Source organism: Dicentrarchus labrax, unplaced genomic scaffold (genome assembly GCF_905237075.1).
Source record: "Dicentrarchus labrax unplaced genomic scaffold, dlabrax2021, whole genome shotgun sequence".
In the NCBI taxonomy this organism is placed as follows: domain Eukaryota; kingdom Metazoa; phylum Chordata; class Actinopteri; family Moronidae; genus Dicentrarchus; species Dicentrarchus labrax.
The window spans coordinates 29883206-29902910 of NW_026136721.1; the positions used below are offsets into that span (position 1 = coordinate 29883206).

A 19705-nucleotide genomic window follows, 5' to 3' on the forward strand; every position below is an offset into this window, starting at 1 on the left:
ACTGGGTCTCTGTGGTTGTTCGACATCATGTTGATCGGAAATTCAAAGTTGAAGCAGAGTTGACTTCAGCTAAGAGAAAAAGATCCTTGACATAGAACTGTAGACTGATAATGAATAATAAAGTCAGGGTTGATATATATAAGGTCCAGTGTAACATTTAGGAGGATCTATTGGCAGAAATGGAAATCATTAGTGTATAATCACCCGTATATAGGAGTCTTTTGTTACCTTAGAGTGAGCTTCTTTATCTACAGGCTGTGGGTCGTCTTCCATGGAGTCCGCCGCCATGTTGAACCAATGAGAAACAAAAAAATTGGGCCAACTGAGGCCAACCAAATAATCAAAGCAAAATGAACTGTGCCTGACTGTGTGGAGGAGCAACTGATGTTCATCTAGAGACATAAGAATTACAGGTTTTTTTATTGATCACGTGAAAAACAACACTGTAGACCGACTTTGATGAGCTTATGACCCCAACAACAACCTGCTGCTAAACCATTGAACAAACCTCTTTACTCTTCTCTCTTTTAACAACAGTTTTGCTTAAAATCTTTAGTTTTTAGATTTTATCATCATGCTATGGTTCCACTGAGAGCTCATAAACGATAATACTAAAAACATAAGCACTAAATTACAGCAATAGTCCAGCATAGAAAATTTAGGTGAGCAACTATATTTAATTTAGCGACAAAAATGAAAAAGAAAAAAGCTTAAAATCTCAATAAAAAATCAAAGCAGTTTTAATTTAAAACCCATTTACATCCCATTGACAGTTATTTCTGCGGTGCAGCCTGTATCCAGCTCCCAGTGACGCGGTGTGACTTCACACGGAGGCTGGAGGAGGACGCCGCCGCTCCGCGCAGCTCTCCGACCGTCTCCTCTCGTTCTCTCAGCGGGCGTCGGGCAGCAGAAAGCCGGAGGGATGGAGCCAGCGGGCGCGTACGGCGCCGGGAAGGCCGGGAGCGTCGCCTTCGACCCGGTCGCCTTCTTCACGCATCCCCGGACCATCCTCAGACTGATGTCGTGGGTAAGTCTCCTCTGCAATGTGTGGGTTGACATCAATGGACAGGCCTACCTGCACCCCCTCCCCTCCTCTCTCTGTCTCCCATTCACATTGTTCCTGTCTGTCGCTCTCTTCTAATGTATTTAGTCAGGTCAGGATTTCAATCAGGATTTTTTTTTTATTAATAAAACTCTCAGTATGTTTTGGTTAATATCTGAGCTGTGTATTAATTCCAGCTCGGTGTAATAAACAGAAACAATTGCACGGATGCAGCTTCTGGCTGGAGCTCCAGCACCAGCGTCTGATTACCATATGTTTATCTGGAGCCTCTTTGTGTCTACATTGAGCTCATGTGAAGGCTTTGGGTTTAAATGCCCGCTAACCAGAATGTAACACCTCTCTATCGTTTTCTCTGGTGGGATGCTGTGCTGCTGTGAGTCACCATACACCATTTAATGTGCACTGAAGGAACAATTTGGTTTTTTAAAGGAGGTAAAGCAAGTTAACAGCAGCAAACCAACCCTCTCTCTATCTCTCTCTGTCTCATAATTCAATTCACTTCAACTTGATTTGTCATAACCAATTTGCCGGAGCTTCTTAAAACAAAGCACATCTAACAGTGAAAGTAAAAACAAAATCAAAGTCAAAAACAAGCAGTATTTCCATTTTATGCTACTTTACACTTATACTCCATTTTGAAAGCTTACATTGTGCTCTTTATATATCTATTTGCCAACATTAGTAACTTGCAGATTCAGATCATTAATGCAAATATAACCAATATATTGTGATGTATTATTATGGATTAAGCTACCTGGCAGTATATACAGTTAAAATCAGCCCCAACTTTATATCTGTGATGTATATTATTGTGAGATACGCCATTCTGCATAATGACTACTTTTATTTTTCATATATTTATATGTTTTATATATGTGGTGTTTCTACTTTTATTTAAAGGTCCAGTCTGTAACATTTAGTAGGATTTATTAGCAGAAATTGCAAAAACCTTAGACCTTAGTGACCTTAGAATGGGTTGTTTTTATCTACAGAGTGAGTCGGTCCTCTTCTACAGACAGGTTAAACTGCTATGTAACCTAGAACAGACAAACCAAACACTGGCACCAGATAGGGCTTTATGTAGTTCGCAGCCACCGTAGTTTCTCCTACACACGCTTGGAAGGCTGAGCTGTATTCAAATGGTTGCAATCTGTAATTTCATCACTAGATGCTAGCACTAAATCCTACACACTGATCCTTTAATTAAAAAGTCTCCAAGAGGGCTTCTGTGTCAGAATCAAAGCTTGATATCACACTTTCACTGTCCTTCAATTTGATCCAATTAAAATAAGATGAATTTGAGAGTAGGGGAGATGAAAAAGCTTGTTTTTGTCGCCTTCTGGGTTTTGCAAAACAAAAGTATCGTATTTCAGGAACAATGTCCACGGTTACTGTCCATGATTGATAATTCACAGGCCCCCACTGCAGAGAGTTTGTAGTGTTTTCTACATTATACACAAGGCTGTTTATAATATCTGCTGACAGTGAGCTCTGTGGATTATCAACAGTAACCAGAAAAAATGCTTCTGGAAAGTCACACTGCTCTTCAGTTTGTCTTAGTGGTAAAGTTTAAAAAAAATAGTCGTTAATTAAACTAAAACTGTCTGTGTGACAGGAGGACAAATGTTTAGTAATCTGGGTGAGCTGACCCTTTAAGAAAACTATTTGTAACAACAACACTTATTCCCACAAAACAAGGGCAACTTTACAAAATAAAAATGAAACTATCTGCATGGCTAGACACACATCACTCGGGGTAATTGAGAAAATGTGTTTTTGTTTGTTTTTTGGTAATTTGGGTGAGCTAAAGCTTAAGAACTACTACATAATTACAGAAGTATATCTTTGTATCGTGAAGCAGTGGGTGTACTGGTGTGTCTGTGTGTGGCATTTATGAGGAATGAAAGGCATTCACACACCAGTGTGAGTTCATTCTCTTCTACCTGTTAGATAATAAACCAGCCCACGTGTCTTTCCCCCTGCAGGTTTTCTCCATGGTGGTGTTCAGCTGCATCGTGAACGAGGGCTACATCAACATCGGCAGCGAGCGTTTGCTCTGTGTCTTCAACAACAACGCAGACGCCTGTAACTACGGTGTTACTGTGGGAGTGGCCTGTTTCCTTGGCAGCATCTTTTTCCTCATCCTGGATGTTTATTTTCCCTCCATCAGCAGCGTCAAGGACAGAAGACGCGCTGTCCTGCTGGACCTTGTCTTCTCTGGTACATAAACACATAAATATCTCTCAGATAACAATAAGACATTTTATTTATGTAGCACTTTTCTTAACAGTGTTACAAAGTGCTTTAAACGAATAATAAAAGCCAGACAAGACAGATAAAATAAGGCCCCGCGAACATGAATATAGTGGAAATAAATCAACAGAATGAGTGAGAATAACCGACTGTTGTTGAACAAATACAAATATGTAGAGAGAATCTTCAAAAACAAAGTTAGAAAAAAGGCAACACGTTAAAAACCACAAATATTTAAAGCAATTGGAAAACACACAAGGGTGCCAGATTAAACATATAATGAAGTAAAGCAAAATACAGTCAAACAAAAGAAAAAAAAAATGTCCCCAATGTGTCGCTCCTCAGAAGCAACTTTAAAGGAATAGTTTGACATTTTGGGAAGTACTCATATTTAGAGAGTTATATCAGAAGATCAAGCCAGCAGCTGGTTAGCTTAGCTTAGCACAAAGACTGGAAACAGGGGGAAACCGCTAGCCTGGCTCTGTTGTCTTTCCAACATAGACGAGCCAGCACATAGCATATCTGTGTTAACCGAAGGTCTGGTCCTGACCGAGGCTTGCTCCACTGTTATTGGACCACAGAGCAAAAAGGGGCGGGGCTTAGGAAGGGTTCATTGAAACAACGTTATGTGTATCTGAAGCAAGTTGCTCTATTAAAAGAAGATTCAAGTAAAAAAATGTAAGAAGAAGTTCAAAAGATGCTGCCTTCCTCTCTCTGTGTCCCGCCTCCAGGCCTTGCCAGCTTCCTGTGGTTCGTTGGCTTCTGTTTTCTGGCCAATCAGTGGCAGGCTACCTCTCCAGACGAGCTGCCGTTGGCCCAGGGCTCAGACGCTGCCCGGGCCACCATCGCTTTCTGCTTCTTCTCCATCCTTACCTGGGTCTGTATGTTTATACTGCCATCTGTCTGTGTGTGTGTGTGTGTGTGTGTGTGTGTGTGTAGGTGTGTAGGTGTAGGTGTGTGTTCATCATCATGTTTGTGTGTATTTCAGGGTTATCAGTGTCTCCTGGCATTGAACAGATTTAAGAGCATTTCCTTCATGGAGGACAAGCAGAGGCTCCTACCTAGAAGCCCTCCCACCCTCTCTCTAGTCTAACACACACACACACACACACACACACACACACACACACACACACACACACACACACACACACATTCACACACTCTCATCTATACATTATTGGTTTATTTAGGGCATGTCTGAGAGTTTTTTCATGTAGCGTCGAGTTGAGTTCAGTGATAGTAGTTAAAGAAGTTAAGAATAACTATATACAAACAGCCAATCTTCTCGCTGATGGTCTTGTTTTCTTATATAGGTGATACAGAGGCATCAGTATTATATTAAGACGGTTTTATAAGCAGTTAAAAACTTGTAGTAGGTTTAAGCTGTAGAATATCAGATTCAGAGTAGGGCTGGGTGATATGGTTGAAGGTACTGGAATTTTACCCAATATTGATATATATCAATATCATGGCCAATGTATTCACCGTGTCACATGTAAGATAATCAAATTGATGCAGAATGCAATGAGCTGTGATCAACTGCTTTGTTATCAGACAAAATCTTTCATACGCGTACAACAAAAACTCATTATGTTTGTTTTTAATTACAGTTTGCTTAGAATAATTAAATTGAACAGTTTTTTTTTAAAGGCTCAAACTAATTTTACACTTCCAAGGGATTTGTTTGTGGTCTGTCTTTACTATAATCAAAACTATAATGAATTTGTGGGGCGGTGGTGGCCTAAAGGGTTAGATTTTGATCCACTGACCAGCAGGATAAATCTTGGTGGGGAAAGTGAAATATCAGTGCTTGCACATCCTTCCATTACAACCACTAATTTGCCCTTGAGGAAGGCCCTTAACCCCAAACTGCTCCAGCTGAGCTGCTTAGCTGCCAACAGGTCAGACTTTGGCTCTACTGGACAGTTTCCAGGTGTGAATGTGTGGAAAACGATGTTCCAGAAAAAGAGCTGCTCTCAGCAATATTCCCGTTGAAATAAAAGTTAAACAAAAAAAGAATTGCAATGCCAGAAAAGATTCCCAGTCAGACAGAGACTGACTGACTGATTTATTATCCACTGATAACTCAGTGGACCCTTTAAACCCATCTATAACCACCAAACCTATTTCAGCCATTCATCTCACTGTCCGAGGATGTGGGGGAGGTTAAGCTGTAATTGTGTCAAGGGTGTAAGGTACGTTACAAAAGATCTCTTTTAGTCTGTGAAGTGATTTTTCTACAATAGTCCAGTGACAAATTAATCCAATATTCTTCTGTGGAGGATTTATGGTATGTGACAGAGAACGAAATCAATGATCTTTTGACTTTGACTACTCTTTACGGAACTGATTTTACACTTTAAAGTCGGTTTATAGGAGCCTGTGAAAACAGTTATATAACAGCTTGGAGACTTCTAACTTTTACTAAAGAAAAATCTACCTTAGTAACTGGGGGCATGAAGTTTGGAAGATAAGGGATTTACCAAGCAGAAAGGGTATAATGCTATATGATGCTCTCCAGTTGCATTTAACACATACTAAGAACGAAAAGTCAGGAAGTCAGGCCTCTGCTGCATTGATTTGACTATTCTTTTTTTTTAATTTGTCTCTTGTGAGGCTCCTAACTTTATGAAAGTACAATACTGAATTGATGGAATTTTAATAGTTTTCCAAAGTCACCTTTTGTATTCTGCTCCTCTAGTTTCTGAATCATCCTCCTGTTTTAACCAAACTGTGTCCAGGTTTCCACTGCCGGGAACTTGATGAAATGTAATGTAATATGTAAATCACATCATGAGTTCTGCTTTTGTTTCCACTGTTCTTTTCACTTTGGGGGATTAGCTCCTGGAACTCAATTTTCGGCACTGCTCAGGATGTAATAATAAATGCATGTTCCTGGAACTTTCAGGATTTGCCACCAGCAGAAATTAAAGATCACAATGGGTCTGGTGGATAAAAATGCAAAACTTTGAAGTGATTCGACACGCCAGGTTCCGTTTTGGGCCACAGACCAGATTGTGTCCGACCCAGCTTTGATGTAGACTCACACGTCGCTGTTTGTAACTGCTGTACACAGCAGACACTGAAGGAAGAGCCTAGACCCAAAGCCTCACACACTTCTTAAAAGTTTAGGTTTTGGGAGTTGTCGATACCACGCTTGAGGAGGCGATATTTTTTCACCTCCTTCTGCCTCTGATTAGCTTACTCTGACATTGTTACCCTAACCAACCTCACTCATCATGCCTAAACCAAACCAATGGAGGCAACGAGTACTAGCCAATCAGAGCCAGAGCAAGGCAGGTCATGATTTCGCCCTATTTATCATATCTCAACAACTACTGGATGGACTGCCATGATATTCTGTAGAGGCACTCGTGTTCTCCAGAGGATGAATCCTACAGACTTTGATGATCCCTTGACATTTCATGTAGCTCCATCTTCAGGTCAACATTTCCATTTGTCCAATATACCTACAAAACGAATGACATTCCCAACAGCACCAGTTGTTCTTTGGGTTTAGTGCAAATGTTAACATGTTATCAAGCCAAACTATGACGGTGAAGCTGGTAAACATTATACATACTAAACATCAGCATGTTAGCATTCTGATGTTAGCATTTTGTTCAAAGCTCAAAGTACAGCCTCACAGAGCAGCTAGCATGGTTGTAGACTCTTAAGGCCTTTGAACACCAAGTCCGTATTTTTAGTCTGAAATTGTCACACGTTTATAAATAAATACGACCTCACGTTGCACTCAATCATATTTACACAGTCTCTGAAACTTTCGTCCATCATTTCAGTTGTCGGAACATGTTTTCATCTGCGGTTTTTTTACCCCAGTCAGAAAATTGAGGATGAGGACAGCACACAGACAGAGGAGGAGGACAGCTCTGCCTCTTGTAGCCACAGGGCCAAATTCAAGATATGGGAAGAGAGTGGCAATAGACCACAAAATCATCCTCATTGCTTGTTTTGTTAATTTCACAAAAAAATGGAATAGTAAAACGCATGGATTAAAAACCACATAGAAAAATACAGACATGGTGTGCAAAGGCCTTTAGCCTGTAACAGTAGTCATGTGATTCTAACTAACTAACTGTTTGTGTGTGTGTTACTAACAGGCTGTACTGACCCTGAGCGCACTGCGGCGCTTCTTAACTGGCAGCAACACAAACTTGTTCACATGGCAACACCTGGATCCTGCTCCCAGCAACGCTCGAGCTACACCGTACCCCATCGCCAATGGAGCTACCATAGTGACCACCAACCCCTATCAAGCCCCGCCCTTTACTGAAACCCTGGACCCCCAGAAACTAACACAGCAGAGACCCATGGCTCCTGCCTTCTAGAGATAGACAGACAGACAGACGGACAGAAAGAGGTGTGAGTTGAACGCATACAACGCAGGCACGGACAACTTCCTGCCTCGCTGATTAGCGGCTTTCCATCCTCTCCTGGGATTGGCGGGATTTTGGGTCATGTGATGTACGATCTGTTTTCACCATGGCAACTGCTGGCTCAGCTTAGTTAGTTGTAACTCTCTTTGTCAAGAATACTGTCTTCTGCTCATGTACACACAGATATTGACGCACGCAAACACAGCTGTACTCTCTCACACCTGGAAACAGATACACATGTACACCTGGAAACACGTGTATATACACCTGGAAGTTCATACACACAAACATATACACACACATACACACCTTGACTGCATGTTCATATGGTGAGGTGCAGATTAACATAGATGTAGATCAGTGATGATGCTCCATCTGCCTTATAAAGGGACACAAGGTCTTTAGTGAAGGAAATATGGAGGACAGTGATGCTGTGTAGCTCTGTTGATCTTCTCCTGTTTGCCCTCAGTCAGTCTGACCAATCACAAGCTGCCTTGCAGACCTATGGCCTCTGATTGGCTGAAATTGAGACAGACGGGCAGCTTGACCAATAGATTGTGAGGAACCGAGTGAGGGTGGCAGAACTTGCAGAAATTGGTACATTTTCTTGGCAAGGAAATAAAGGCAGGATAGCTTAATGCATTCTGAATGCTATAGTGTTTCAGTGTGAAATATTCATGTGATTAAATATTTTATTGTGATATGCTGAAGTGGTTAAATGAAAAAATAAAATCTATCCACCACCACCATCACCGCGACCAGAGCTGCTTTTGTTCACATCATCTTTAAATAATTTCTTCTTTACTTCTTGCAATGTGAGAAACTCTTTTTAATATAAATATGTATTGAGACCAAGAAGGATGTGTTAAGCATATTAATCAACATCTGCTGGAGGACCATAATTAGATAGGGTACTCGAGTTATGTTGAATTCATTAGCAGCAGCAGGCAGCAGCTGTGTGTTAGCTTTATTTTTGGATTAAGCGGCTCACGCTGAAGGACTGTAACCCCTTATACTGTGTGTGTGTGTTTTTTTTTTTTTACCTCTTTATATAGGGGGAAAGGACAGATTTAGACGCAAGGTTATGGAGTCAAATGAAAGTCAGACAGGAAGTGGTTTTATTCCAGCACTGTCCAATAATGTATCTGCAGGTGAGCTTACTGAATGTCATTCCCTGCTTTCATTCTGCAGGAACATTATACAATATTATGAACATTTGCATCATCCAGAGTCATCATTATCATCATCATTATAATCAACATCCTATAACGCTGACGTCACCCATCATCCACCCTCATCATCACCGGCACCAGCAGATAAATTGACATTCAAAAATGTAGAAATTCACCTTTGTAGTTCTCATATCATCCCTGCTGTGTTAATAAAATATAATCTTAGCCTACAAAGTTTTTTCACACCATTATATCACCTGAATAAGCCCTTCTGTACATCTGCTTTTGTCTACATTACAACCCACACCCGTACAGTATAATGTCTTCAAACATCATGGGAGACGGGCCAGCTCCAGCTTCAGACAGCAGGGGGCAATCTAACTCTGCAGACCTCTGATCACATGCTTCATACTCACCTGCGTCTGAACTACCTCTACCCTGAGAATACTAAGACAGAGAAACGGAAAGTGGAAGGGGTGTGAAACTAAGCTGACTGAACATTCGAATGGGTGGGATCAGGAAAAAGCGAGGTAGAAACTACTAAAGCCTAGGTCACACTACACGATTTTAACTCAGAGGCTCTAAGCGCAAATTGATTTTTCTGACTGTCAGGGTTGGGAGGATTCAGGCGTGGGAAGTTTCTCAAACATCACAAAGATGTCCATGTTTTGTTTGGCCGGGAAAGACTGCAATCTGAGAATTATCAAGCAACGTCCAGTGGCAGTTTACTGTAGATTAAGAGGTACGAAAAATAGGAAGATTAGTCATATTAAAAAACAAAACCTCCCACTCAGGTTAGACATAAGATTCTCATTTTGCTCCACTTGTAATAAGCTGCTGTACAATTTGTTTTGTTGGAGGAATAAGTCTCTATTAAAATGTGCCTGCAGCAATCTAAATAAGCGTGCAATTAGAAACTAAGCATTTACATATAAAATTTGTTGTCAGCTTTAACGTTTGTAAGTTTATCACTTAAAAATTTATTTTTCCTGTAAACATAAACTGTAATTTCTGTACCACAGAGCTAGAAATTAGGGAATTTTACTTAAACAGTTTAAGATTATCATTAGACTGAATGAGATGCTGTGTGTTAAGCTGAAAAATTGGTTGGTTAGTTGATCAACAGATATTGAAACTGCAGCTATTTTGACAAATATTTGATGGTTTAAGCCACTCAAACATTAAGATTTGTGGCTTTTCCTTGTCTAAGGACTTTGGACACTGATGAACATTTTTCTATTCTTAATGATTTATAGACGGTTTAAGGTTTAATTGATTTATCTATAATCTGCAGATTAAAATGCAGTCCCTAGTTGTGTTATCTTTTTGTCAATATGTGGATGTGTACACGAGCAGATTAGTCACTAGCTTAATCCGTACTGCACCTTTTGGGTCATTTTGTCTTGTACTCTGACCAAGGCTTGAGGTACAAGGAAAAGGATGAGAGTGAGGGCAGAGGGAGGAGAGCAAGCAAGGGGAAGGTTAGAGTTCGAGTAAATATAGCAGGAGAGTGACCACTATGTCTGAACTAAAGCTAGGACTATGATAGAAGAAAAGGAAACGTCTTCTTGTGTGCATCTTCTGTGCAAATAGCACTAAGGGTCTTTGAACACATACACACTCATACACACACAGTGTGAAAGAGTTCTGCTCAAACACCCTGTGAAAATTTTGTGATTGGACAGGACGAGGTGAGGTGAGGGGCGGGGCCCAAAACAGGAAACATGTATCCTCCCTGTTTTGGATTGCGGCTCCCACCCCTCCCGTGTGCTTCCGCAGCACATCAGGCTCCTCCACGTCAGAGAAAAACCAATCCAGCGTCACTGAGTTTGTTTAGTCGTCCACAGAACTTCCCTCTGGTTGATTAGGAGAGAGGGTTGTGGCATCAAATGATAGAGTCCGCCTTCTCAGCTCAACACTGCTGTCCATTAGCTGGGTTGCCGTAGTAACCGGCTCCTCTCCTGGCGGCGGGCTAACCCTCTGCTTCCTGTTCCTGCCCGACACCGGAGACACTGATTGGCTGAGGCGGCTCCTGTGCTCCCCGGGGCTCGGGGAGAGGTGTCTGCTTTTGTGTGAGGGGCTGGGAGGAAGTTGTGTGTGTGAGTGTGTGTGAACAGAACTGTTAATGCGGCTAACTTCCTCGTCTGCGTCATCCAACTGGGGGCCCGGATCGGAGCCAGGGCCGGGGCTGGCCGCTCTGGAGCTGCAGAGCGGAGCTGATAAGGTGGATTCACCGCTGGGGAACTTCAGACTGGACAGGCTCTGTGGGCTGACAGACCTCTTCTCGACATCTGTTTCAGGCTGCGAGCCACAGATGGCCTGCTCAGGTACATGTTCTTGCCCAGTGGTTTCACTGTGGCTCCGGCTGTGGCTCCTGCATGAGATGACCCTCTGGGGGTGTGTATATTTCAGTGTGTGTACACTGGACGATCGCTGGCGTGGAGGTGTGGAAGAGATGGCGGGCACAGTGAGGTGAGGCTCTGCCAGGTCGTCAGTAGAACCGCTCTGATCCAGAGAGTCACAGCGCACAGCCTCCTGCAGGCGAAACACAAACACACATAGACGACACAATCTTAATTATGTGTTGGGTGGAGCAAGTTCAATAATTTTTTTTATGTTTTACAGAAAATATACAATGTGAAAACTTTGTAATAGGAACAGGATATTTTGCAAACAGTCTGTTGAGACTGTGAGCAAGTTTAACAATAGTGCACGTAGATCATTATTTGTTATTATAAACACAAAACTCACCACTTCCTGTGTAGAAGTACAATTTTGTAAGAGTTTATTATCCAGAACAGATCCTAAACTGCATTTAAAGGGTTTGTGGTTGCTGTAATCATTGCTTGTCCGTACTGATCAAGAAACAATCCCTTCCTAGAGCGACTACACTGTAAAACATGGCAGACAAAATCCTCAGTTCTGTTCTGTGTCTGTCATGTATTCTTAAGTTCATCTGAAGCTAATATGAGGCTCAGTTGCTGAGTGGGTATTTTCTAATATCTATCCATATGCAACTGTTAGAGGAGATATTCCACCGCCGCAGCTCAACAAGGAAACACTGTCAGGTGAAAAACACAAAGGGAATTTCATACATAAAAAGACTGGTTACTGTTATTTGTCTAACTTAGACTGTTGAAGCTTTATATTAGCTCTGTCTGAACGTTGCAATGCATTTATGTACAGTGGATGTTGCCCCCAATGTTATACAGTGTACACTCCGGGAGGGGATTTCTTCCCAGTCAGTATGGAGAGTATGGAGAAGAATTACAGCAACCATTAAGTCTTTCAATGAATATATAAAAGCATGTGAGTGTCAGAAGGACTTAAAAAAAAGTAATCTCATAGACCTTAGTACATTTAACTGTTTCTGTTGTGTTTTAGGTCTTTTTAGGTGTATTTTCATGAATTGTCCTTCCAGGCATCAGTTGGTTTACATTAATTTCCATACAGTATGAAAATTAATTAGCAGATGCCCTCCATCACAGTGAAGACGGACTGCATAAATCATTCTGATAGCTACATCATCACTGAGTGTTAAAACAGTTTCATTGAAAACCAAGTCTAGAACTAGTACATTTTCACACTATATGAGAATGAATGAAAACCAATGGTAGCATAGAATTAGCATCAAAAATTAAAAGCACACAAGAGAAGAGAAGAGACGAGAAGAGAAGAGAAACAAGAGAAGACAAGAGGTGATAATAACACACCTGTCTCCGTAACTGTCTGCTTGCTGTACGGAAGGATGCCGGTCTCTTTAGGACTGAACTATCTGGAACGTAGGAGGGACTCAGCATGTTTCTGTCTAAACTGTCTTCAGGACTGAGCCACTGAGAAGGACGTCTGCTGGCACTGCAGGATGGACTCAGTCTGAGTGAGGAATGTCTGTCTATACTGTGGCTGGACATGAGTTTAGGTCTGTCTGTGTTGTGGTCTGGATTGAGCCTGTATCCATCCATACTGTGAGTAGAGCTGAGTCTGTGTCTGTTTATCCGATGGGCCGGGCTGAACTTATATCCATCGATACTATGAGCTGAGTTGAGTCTGTGTCTGTTTATTCTGTGAGCTGGACTAGACCTGTATCCTTCTATACTGTCAGCTGGACTGAGTCTGTGTGGGGAGTGTCTGTCGATGCTCTGAGTGGTGCTCAGGCAAATCTTTGGCCTCGAGCTGCGTCCATGCCCCAGTGAAGCATGGCTGATGACTGGCAGAGCTCCTGGGACCTGCAGCAGTGAGCCGCCTCCACTGGAGGCCAGAGATGACATAGAGCCTGCAGAAAATAATAACGACAATGATCATAATGGACACAGTGATGAAAAGGAAAAAAAGTACATCACATCTCTGCACCCGATCAGCTTCTTTAATCCAGAAACATCTTACAACTGATGTTATTTTTTTCCAAATACAGTACACAAAGGAAAGTTCCAGATCATTTGATGTCTTATTTTCAAACTACTGCGCAGTTTCAATCTTACGTTTACTTAGACATACTAAATCTCTTTTAAATCTCTTCTTAAATCTTTTCTTTTTGTGCAAGCTTTTGGAAATATTTGATATGTTTATTCCTATTTATTCATTCTTGCTCATTCTATTGCTTTATTACCTCTGTGCTCATGTACCTTTTTTTCATAGCTGCCTTGTGTTTTTATTTCTATTTTGTACAGCACATTGTAACATTGTTAAGAAAATTGCTATATAAATAAAGTTTATTATGTTATTATTATTACTCAACCAGAAAGTCTTCATCTGATTAGAAGTCAATTTTCTCTAAGATACTCTATACTGGAAATATCTTAGGGAACTCTTAACAAGTATAACCTGTGTTAAAGCACGTTATTCCTCAAAGCCACAGACCTCCATGTTGTCCAAAAACTATTGAAAACACATCAGTGAACCACACTGTTGCACTGGGTGACATGTTCCTCCATAACCATGAACATTAACGCTGAATTTTCTTTTGAGTCAATCCCGCACACACACACACCATCCAGCTGCTGTAAATAGTCACTGGAGCACACAATATGTATTACACGTCTGTTTGAGTAACATTTACTAACAACTACAGTGTGTTGCTGTGAACTTCTTTTTTTTAGCATTGAGAGACACATTACTGTTTTCTAAATGTCAACCTATATTTATAATTGTGTTATTTTTTATTTCATAAACAACTATTTTATAGGTCTTGCTTAAGCCCGTTTCCTTCTCTTACTACTCTTATTACTTTCTATTGTTATTTTTTGTTATTTACTTGATTTTAACTTAAACATGCTATTCTAAAGTGTCCCCCAGGGTGATGTCACACGTGGAAACACTGAGGGTGACATGGGATCAGCAATAATGGGAAAAAAGGTCACTCAAGTGCTTTGCAGGACTACACCAGTCCTACCTAAAAATATCTCCTTCTTATTATTAAAGTAAAATAGTACTAAAATAACAGTGCCTCACGTTGTACCACATCACAGCTCAACTGCCCTCTATGCTATTTATGGAGGCAATAATCTTTACAGCAATCAGTTAGTGGTTATAGCACAGTGAAATCTGTTCTTTAATTTAATTGGCTATAAAGAACCAAATTACCTGAGAAGCTGTAGCCAGAGTAGGCCTCATGGCCAATGGGAGGATAAGGGGAGCATCTGAGTGGCTGAACGTAGCTGTCGCTGGGGAGAGACAGCATGCGTCCCATGCTCAGCAGGTTTCCATGGGAACACTCCTCATCCTCAACCTGCACCTGCCACATGAGATCATCACCGCTGTCATTGTTATTGTCACCTCCCCTCCCCTCCCTCTCACAGATGCAGAAATATTAACACGCGCTCCATCCGTTACCTGTGCAGGTGTGTCTACATTTGGCCCCAGGTCTCCGCCCACAGACGCAGTGCTGAGGCGTCTGTTGGCCTCCTCCCTCTCCCTCATCTCTTCCCGCTCTTTCATCTCTTCCCTCTCCCTCTTCTCCTCCCTCTCCTCCATCTCCTCCAGCTGAGCCTCCTTGTTGCTGTCCTCCAGGTGCTTCATCAGAACGGCTACGACCACGTTGACCAGCACAAACTGAGCAGTTAGGACGAAGGTGACGAAGTAAACGGGAGAGATCAGAGGCAGGTAGGTGAGGCAGTGGCGATCCTGCGGGCGACACTCTCGCAGCGTGTCCTGGACGACGAGGGTAAGAGAAGAGGATAGAAATTATGAACGGTGAAGAAGACTTATAATAGATAAATTTAATGATATTCATATATATGAATGCACTATGGTGTACTTCCTCTCTTCTCCAACAGAAGGAGATGTTGCTCTGAGCGTGAAAAGACTGTCACAGAAGAATAATACACTCTCTTAACCCTCTAATGTCAGCAGCTCTTAGTCTGTCAAAAAAACTGTGATCTTCTCTCTTCTTATTGCAAAGCTTGTCTCATAACCGATGCTTTGTGACACACTCATATGCACAGACACATGGACTTTGTTGCCTCTCCATCTTCTTAAAACCTCCCAGAGAGCAGAGGAGAGAAAGAAAAATAACCTTCATAATCCCATTCCAGTTGTCCCCGGTAGACACCCTGAAGAGTGTGAGGAAAGCCATGCCAAAGTTGTCAAAGGTAGCGTGGCGACTAAGACCCTCACATGGGTTTTCATCTGAACACTCTGAAAGAGGATGAAGAGGGGAAAAGAGCGTTAGAGGCAGTAACTGTGAGAGAGGGAGGCGAGGGGAGAGAAGAAAGAGGATTGTGTGTAGATTAGAACACTGATTCTAAATTGACATAATTAATGTATGTAACACAACAAAATTTATGCATCTTATGTAATCCATGGATATCTCACCAGTGTCAGCTGAGGCACACACACACACATACACACATCTGTACCGATTTATATGCATGCACACATTCACGTGCTCGCGCGCACACAAGCTCACACGCACGTGCATGCACGTACACGCACACACACACTAACCCAGTTTTCCAAAGAGCTCAACTCCCAGAGCTGCATAGATGAAGAACAGCAACATGAAGAGCAGACCCAGATTCCCCACCTAGACAGACATATTACACGCACACACAGATATATACAGTATATGATACACAGAAAAAAAGACATGTACAGTATACATCGAGAGAGACGCAAACATGCAAACAAAGAGAAAGAGGCTATAGACAGAGAAGCCTTATTGTATTGATGTTTACTGCATCTTAAAAACTATTAGGAGCCATCATGATACCTGGAGCTGAATCATATCTCAGATTTCAGAGGTGCACGTTCAGAGCCTGGATCCAGTCCTCATGAACCACAAACTTGCCTGTTTATTCTAATTACAAGTGAAATTCACAGGGACTTGGCTTGCCTTCCCCCATTGTAGGAGGTATGGAGATTGTCTAATTAGATGATGGATAAACCTATTGATGAAACTCAGGGGAGAAAGCACTCAGACACCACAGCAAAGACCTGGGTTCAATCCCCAGCAATGATCTGTCACTTCAAAGACAATTAGCATTATTTGTGGGTGGGAAGGCAGAGAAGGATCATTGAGTATTTTGCTGCACTAGAGAATTTGTTACATCTGGGTAGACAAACATGGGATGTAGTGTGGATAGTGTGAAGCTCCATGCGCTATGATTTTGGCTCAAATTACAATTTGAGAAGAACATTTTAAATTCATATAATTTAGCTGCAATTCAGGAGCAGGACCACAAACAGTTGCCCTGAATACATGTTTGTTACCTACATACCTCTCTACTCTCTCATCTCAGCTCTCATCATTCTGGTAGGGTCCCCTGAGGGTCCACTGAGCCCGAGAGCTGTGGTAGATCCTTCCTAAAGCCTTGCCAGCACCAGAGCATGGATGTATTATTAGAACTAGATACCGGACCCAAAGATGGCGCCTATTCAGTCTAATGAGAATTGCTCAAGATGAGAATTTCTGGCCCACTGAAGATGCGCAATAATGTTTCTCCCGCTGGCCCACCCTCGAGTTCCTGCTTGGCACATACTTTACATTATGATGACATGACAAATATTTAACTTGTTTTTCTTGGCTCAAGGAAAGTTATACAAACATATAATCTCTATGGATCAAAAATTCGTATTCATTATTGTCCTTGTTTGCAAATTTGGGGTTTTGTGTCAACAGTTTTATAGCCTTTATAATGGCAGTCTATGGGAGAAATGCTTTCTGTGCTGCAGGGGAATTTTTCACTGCAATACCGCGAGTGGCCACTGGGCAAAACTGGAAGCAAGACTGAGTGGTAGCACCGTATCCAGGTCTAATTAACACATCCATGCACCAGAGCCATCATCCTAGTCCACCGTTCTCATTCCCCATTCACTTTTCACACATCTTATACTCAGTCTGAGAGTAACACTAGCGGTTGGAGGCACAGCAGTGCTTTGAGTTAGGTGCTAATCTAATAGTCTAGTCAATTTCTGAACACCCTTACAATATTAACATGTAATCACAGTAGAGTCATTCATTCTAGTTAATTCCGATTTTTTTTACTATGATCACCATGGTACCATTAGTTTAGTGTGTTAGCATGTTAATTTATCAGCATTTACCACAAAGTATGGCTGAGGCTGATGGGAAAGTCATTAGTTTTGCAGGAAATTGGTCATAAACCAGTATTAAAGTATTAAATTACATTTTTGATGATGGTGCTAGAGGAAACGTTAAGGGATCAAAGAAGTTCATCACAATTCATCCTGAGGGGATACAGATGTGTGCACCAAATATCATGGCAATCCATCTGATAGTAGTACTAGAGGAAAATGATCATTAAAGTCCTTTTGGGACCATGAATATCTGTACAAAGTTTAATGAAAATCTATCCAATAGTTGAGATGTTTCAGCCTGGACCTACAATGGAAAACTGTGTCAAAAAATACAGTATCCTCAATGAGGTGCCCAGTAAAAAAACTTGAATCAGGCACCATAAATCACTTTTGCTGCATCGCAGAGTGATGCTATCTAGAATTGCTCTGCTTTAGCCAATCAGATATGAGAAATTGTCCATACCTGGTAGAATATTTGGTCGTGTGTAGCTTGAAGCATTGTGTTAATTTCACTCGACACCTCGGAAGAATGGAAAGAGAGGAGCTGTGCTGCTGCTGTGATAACTTCATAACTTTTTACGATTCTGCCTCAAAGGAGAATACAGTGCTGCGTGGTGTCTTTTGTGTGATAAACATTCAGACTGGACTTTCTGGTTTTATCTTCTCACACATACCCAGTCGGAAAACAATTGCACCAAAGCAGCTGTGACGTTATGATTTAATTGGTCATTCATAAGCCACAATTAGCCTTTAGCTAAACATGAGGATGTCTTATTGCTTGTTTGGTGGTTATTTGGTTTAATACAGTCTGTTGAGGGGAATCAGTGACTAAATCACATGGGGGCAGTCAGTACCAGTCCTGATAAAATGCTAAATACAAGCTGTCTGCAATTCTTCAGATCTGGAAAACAGGCTAGCAGTTAAAGAGACATTTTATATTTTACAGCATCAGTGCTGACTCTTACCTGAGGCAGCGCTTGCATCACTGTGTCCAACAGAGCTCTCATTCCCGTAGCCATCTTCAGCAGCTTCAGCACTGAAACATTGTAATGTGTCAGCCACATATCATCGTGTTAGAGCGTTTTTGTATTTTAGTGTCACTGTGTGCCTACCTCTTGTTATCCTTAGGACTCTCATGATGCGTATGATGGTGGGGTTGATGGGGAGGGAGGCATTCAGGTCTATTTCCTCCAGTGCAATTCCCATGATGGACAACAACACGATGGCGAGGTCCAGCTGGTTCCATCTTGACACAGACAATCACACACACACACACACACACAGACACACACAATGCCAGTGGATGAAGGACGAAGTTGTATCTCTGTGGGTGTCTTTGTATTGTGATAACTTGAATACCTCTCTTTGAAAAAGCGTCGCAGGCCAAAAGCGATGAGTTTGAGAATCGACTCGATGACAAAAACCACCGTGAAGACGTAATTGCAGTACTTCAGTATCTCCTCAAAGTACTGCAAGTCACACAGACACAGACACACACTTAAAAAAAACCCCACACTGTAGCTGTACTGTACCACCGCATACCGCTTCATTACTATGGTTCTAGGGCAGGTGGTAGAAGGGTGTTGCCATGGTTACCTTAGGCTGGTTGTAGTGCTCCATGCTCATGGTGAGGAGGTTTGTGAAGATGATGATGGTGATGAAGAGATCCAGGTAACTGCTGGTGCACACGGTGTGTATGGATCGACGCAACGGGGAGTAGTCAGCGTAATATGGCTTCTCCTGGGCCCCTGCGTCACACACAGGCACACACACACACACACACACACACACACACACAAACACACACAAACACACACACACAAGTGCAGCCATTAAAATGCTTCTGAAAGAAAAATATGATATGGGCTATGAAGTCACTGACGAAGTGGATGCCAAGTGGCGCACTGCTGTGTGTGTATGCATATGTGTGTGTGTGTGTGTGTACAGACTAAAAGTGCCACCTCAGGGTTTCAGTCCTATCCATCACAGGCACACACACTTCATGGCACCTCAAGGTGTCTTTGGGCAGAAACCCTTGCTGTCTGCTGCCAGACAGTTAACTGACTAAGAAGAAAGCACTACTAGAGATTACACTGCAGCGAGAGAAGGACAGAGTGAGACAGAAATGAGAGAAAGAGAAAGAGTGTGTCTGTGGCGTTAATTGTGTTCCTGTGCATATTAAAGACAGAAATTATGCATGTACTCATGCAGTATGTATGGGGAAAAAAGAGGTTTATCTTGTTTGGGTATTACATCTACAATATATATTCAAAAGTATGTGG

The 19705-nt window shown here is 41.8% G+C and overlaps 2 protein-coding genes across 3 annotated transcripts in view; one reads left to right on the forward strand and one right to left on the reverse strand.

The window, feature by feature from the left end:
* Positions 1-803: 803 nt before the first annotated feature.
* Positions 804-8468, forward strand: LOC127355023 (synaptogyrin-1-like). 2 transcript variants are annotated; one of them, XM_051385461.1, is made up of 4 exons: positions 804-1027; positions 3049-3283; positions 4048-4193; positions 4305-7434. In XM_051385461.1, the coding sequence occupies exons 1-4, from the start codon at positions 923-925 to the stop codon at positions 4407-4409; spliced, it is 591 nt and encodes a 196-aa protein (XP_051241421.1). In that variant the 5' UTR covers positions 804-922; the 3' UTR covers positions 4410-7434. The 2 variants fall into 2 exon arrangements, with proteins under 2 accessions (XP_051241421.1, XP_051241420.1); XM_051385460.1 differs by lacking the exon at positions 4305-7434 and adding an exon at positions 7441-8468 and having other exon boundaries at positions 811-1027.
* A 343-nt stretch (positions 8469-8811) lies between these two features.
* The window catches only part of LOC127355018 (voltage-dependent T-type calcium channel subunit alpha-1I-like), a 42188-nt gene continuing 31294 nt past the window's right edge, over positions 8812-19705 (reverse strand). Inside the window, exons 26-35 of the mRNA XM_051385453.1 lie at positions 19020-19171; positions 18783-18892; positions 18536-18669; positions 18389-18459; positions 15831-15909; positions 15400-15521; positions 14718-15035; positions 14469-14619; positions 12602-13161; positions 8812-11423 (exon numbers count right to left, since the gene is read on the reverse strand). Of these exons, the coding sequence (XP_051241413.1) occupies positions 10722-11423; positions 12602-13161; positions 14469-14619; positions 14718-15035; positions 15400-15521; positions 15831-15909; positions 18389-18459; positions 18536-18669; positions 18783-18892; positions 19020-19171 (2399 nt within the window). The 3' untranslated portion in view covers positions 8812-10721. The remainder of the gene's footprint in view (positions 11424-12601; positions 13162-14468; positions 14620-14717; positions 15036-15399; positions 15522-15830; positions 15910-18388; positions 18460-18535; positions 18670-18782; positions 18893-19019; positions 19172-19705) is intronic.

Coding starts and splice junctions, on each gene's coding strand:
- LOC127355023 (XM_051385460.1), top strand. CDS start 923: ATGGAGCCAGCGGGCGCGTACGGCGCCGGGAAGGCCGGGAGCGTCGCC. Junction 1,028..3,048: donor TCCTCAGACTGATGTCGTGG/GTAAGTCTCCTC, acceptor TTCCCCCTGCAG/GTTTTCTCCATGGTGGTGTT. Junction 3,284..4,047: donor GCTGGACCTTGTCTTCTCTG/GTACATAAACAC, acceptor TCCCGCCTCCAG/GCCTTGCCAGCTTCCTGTGG.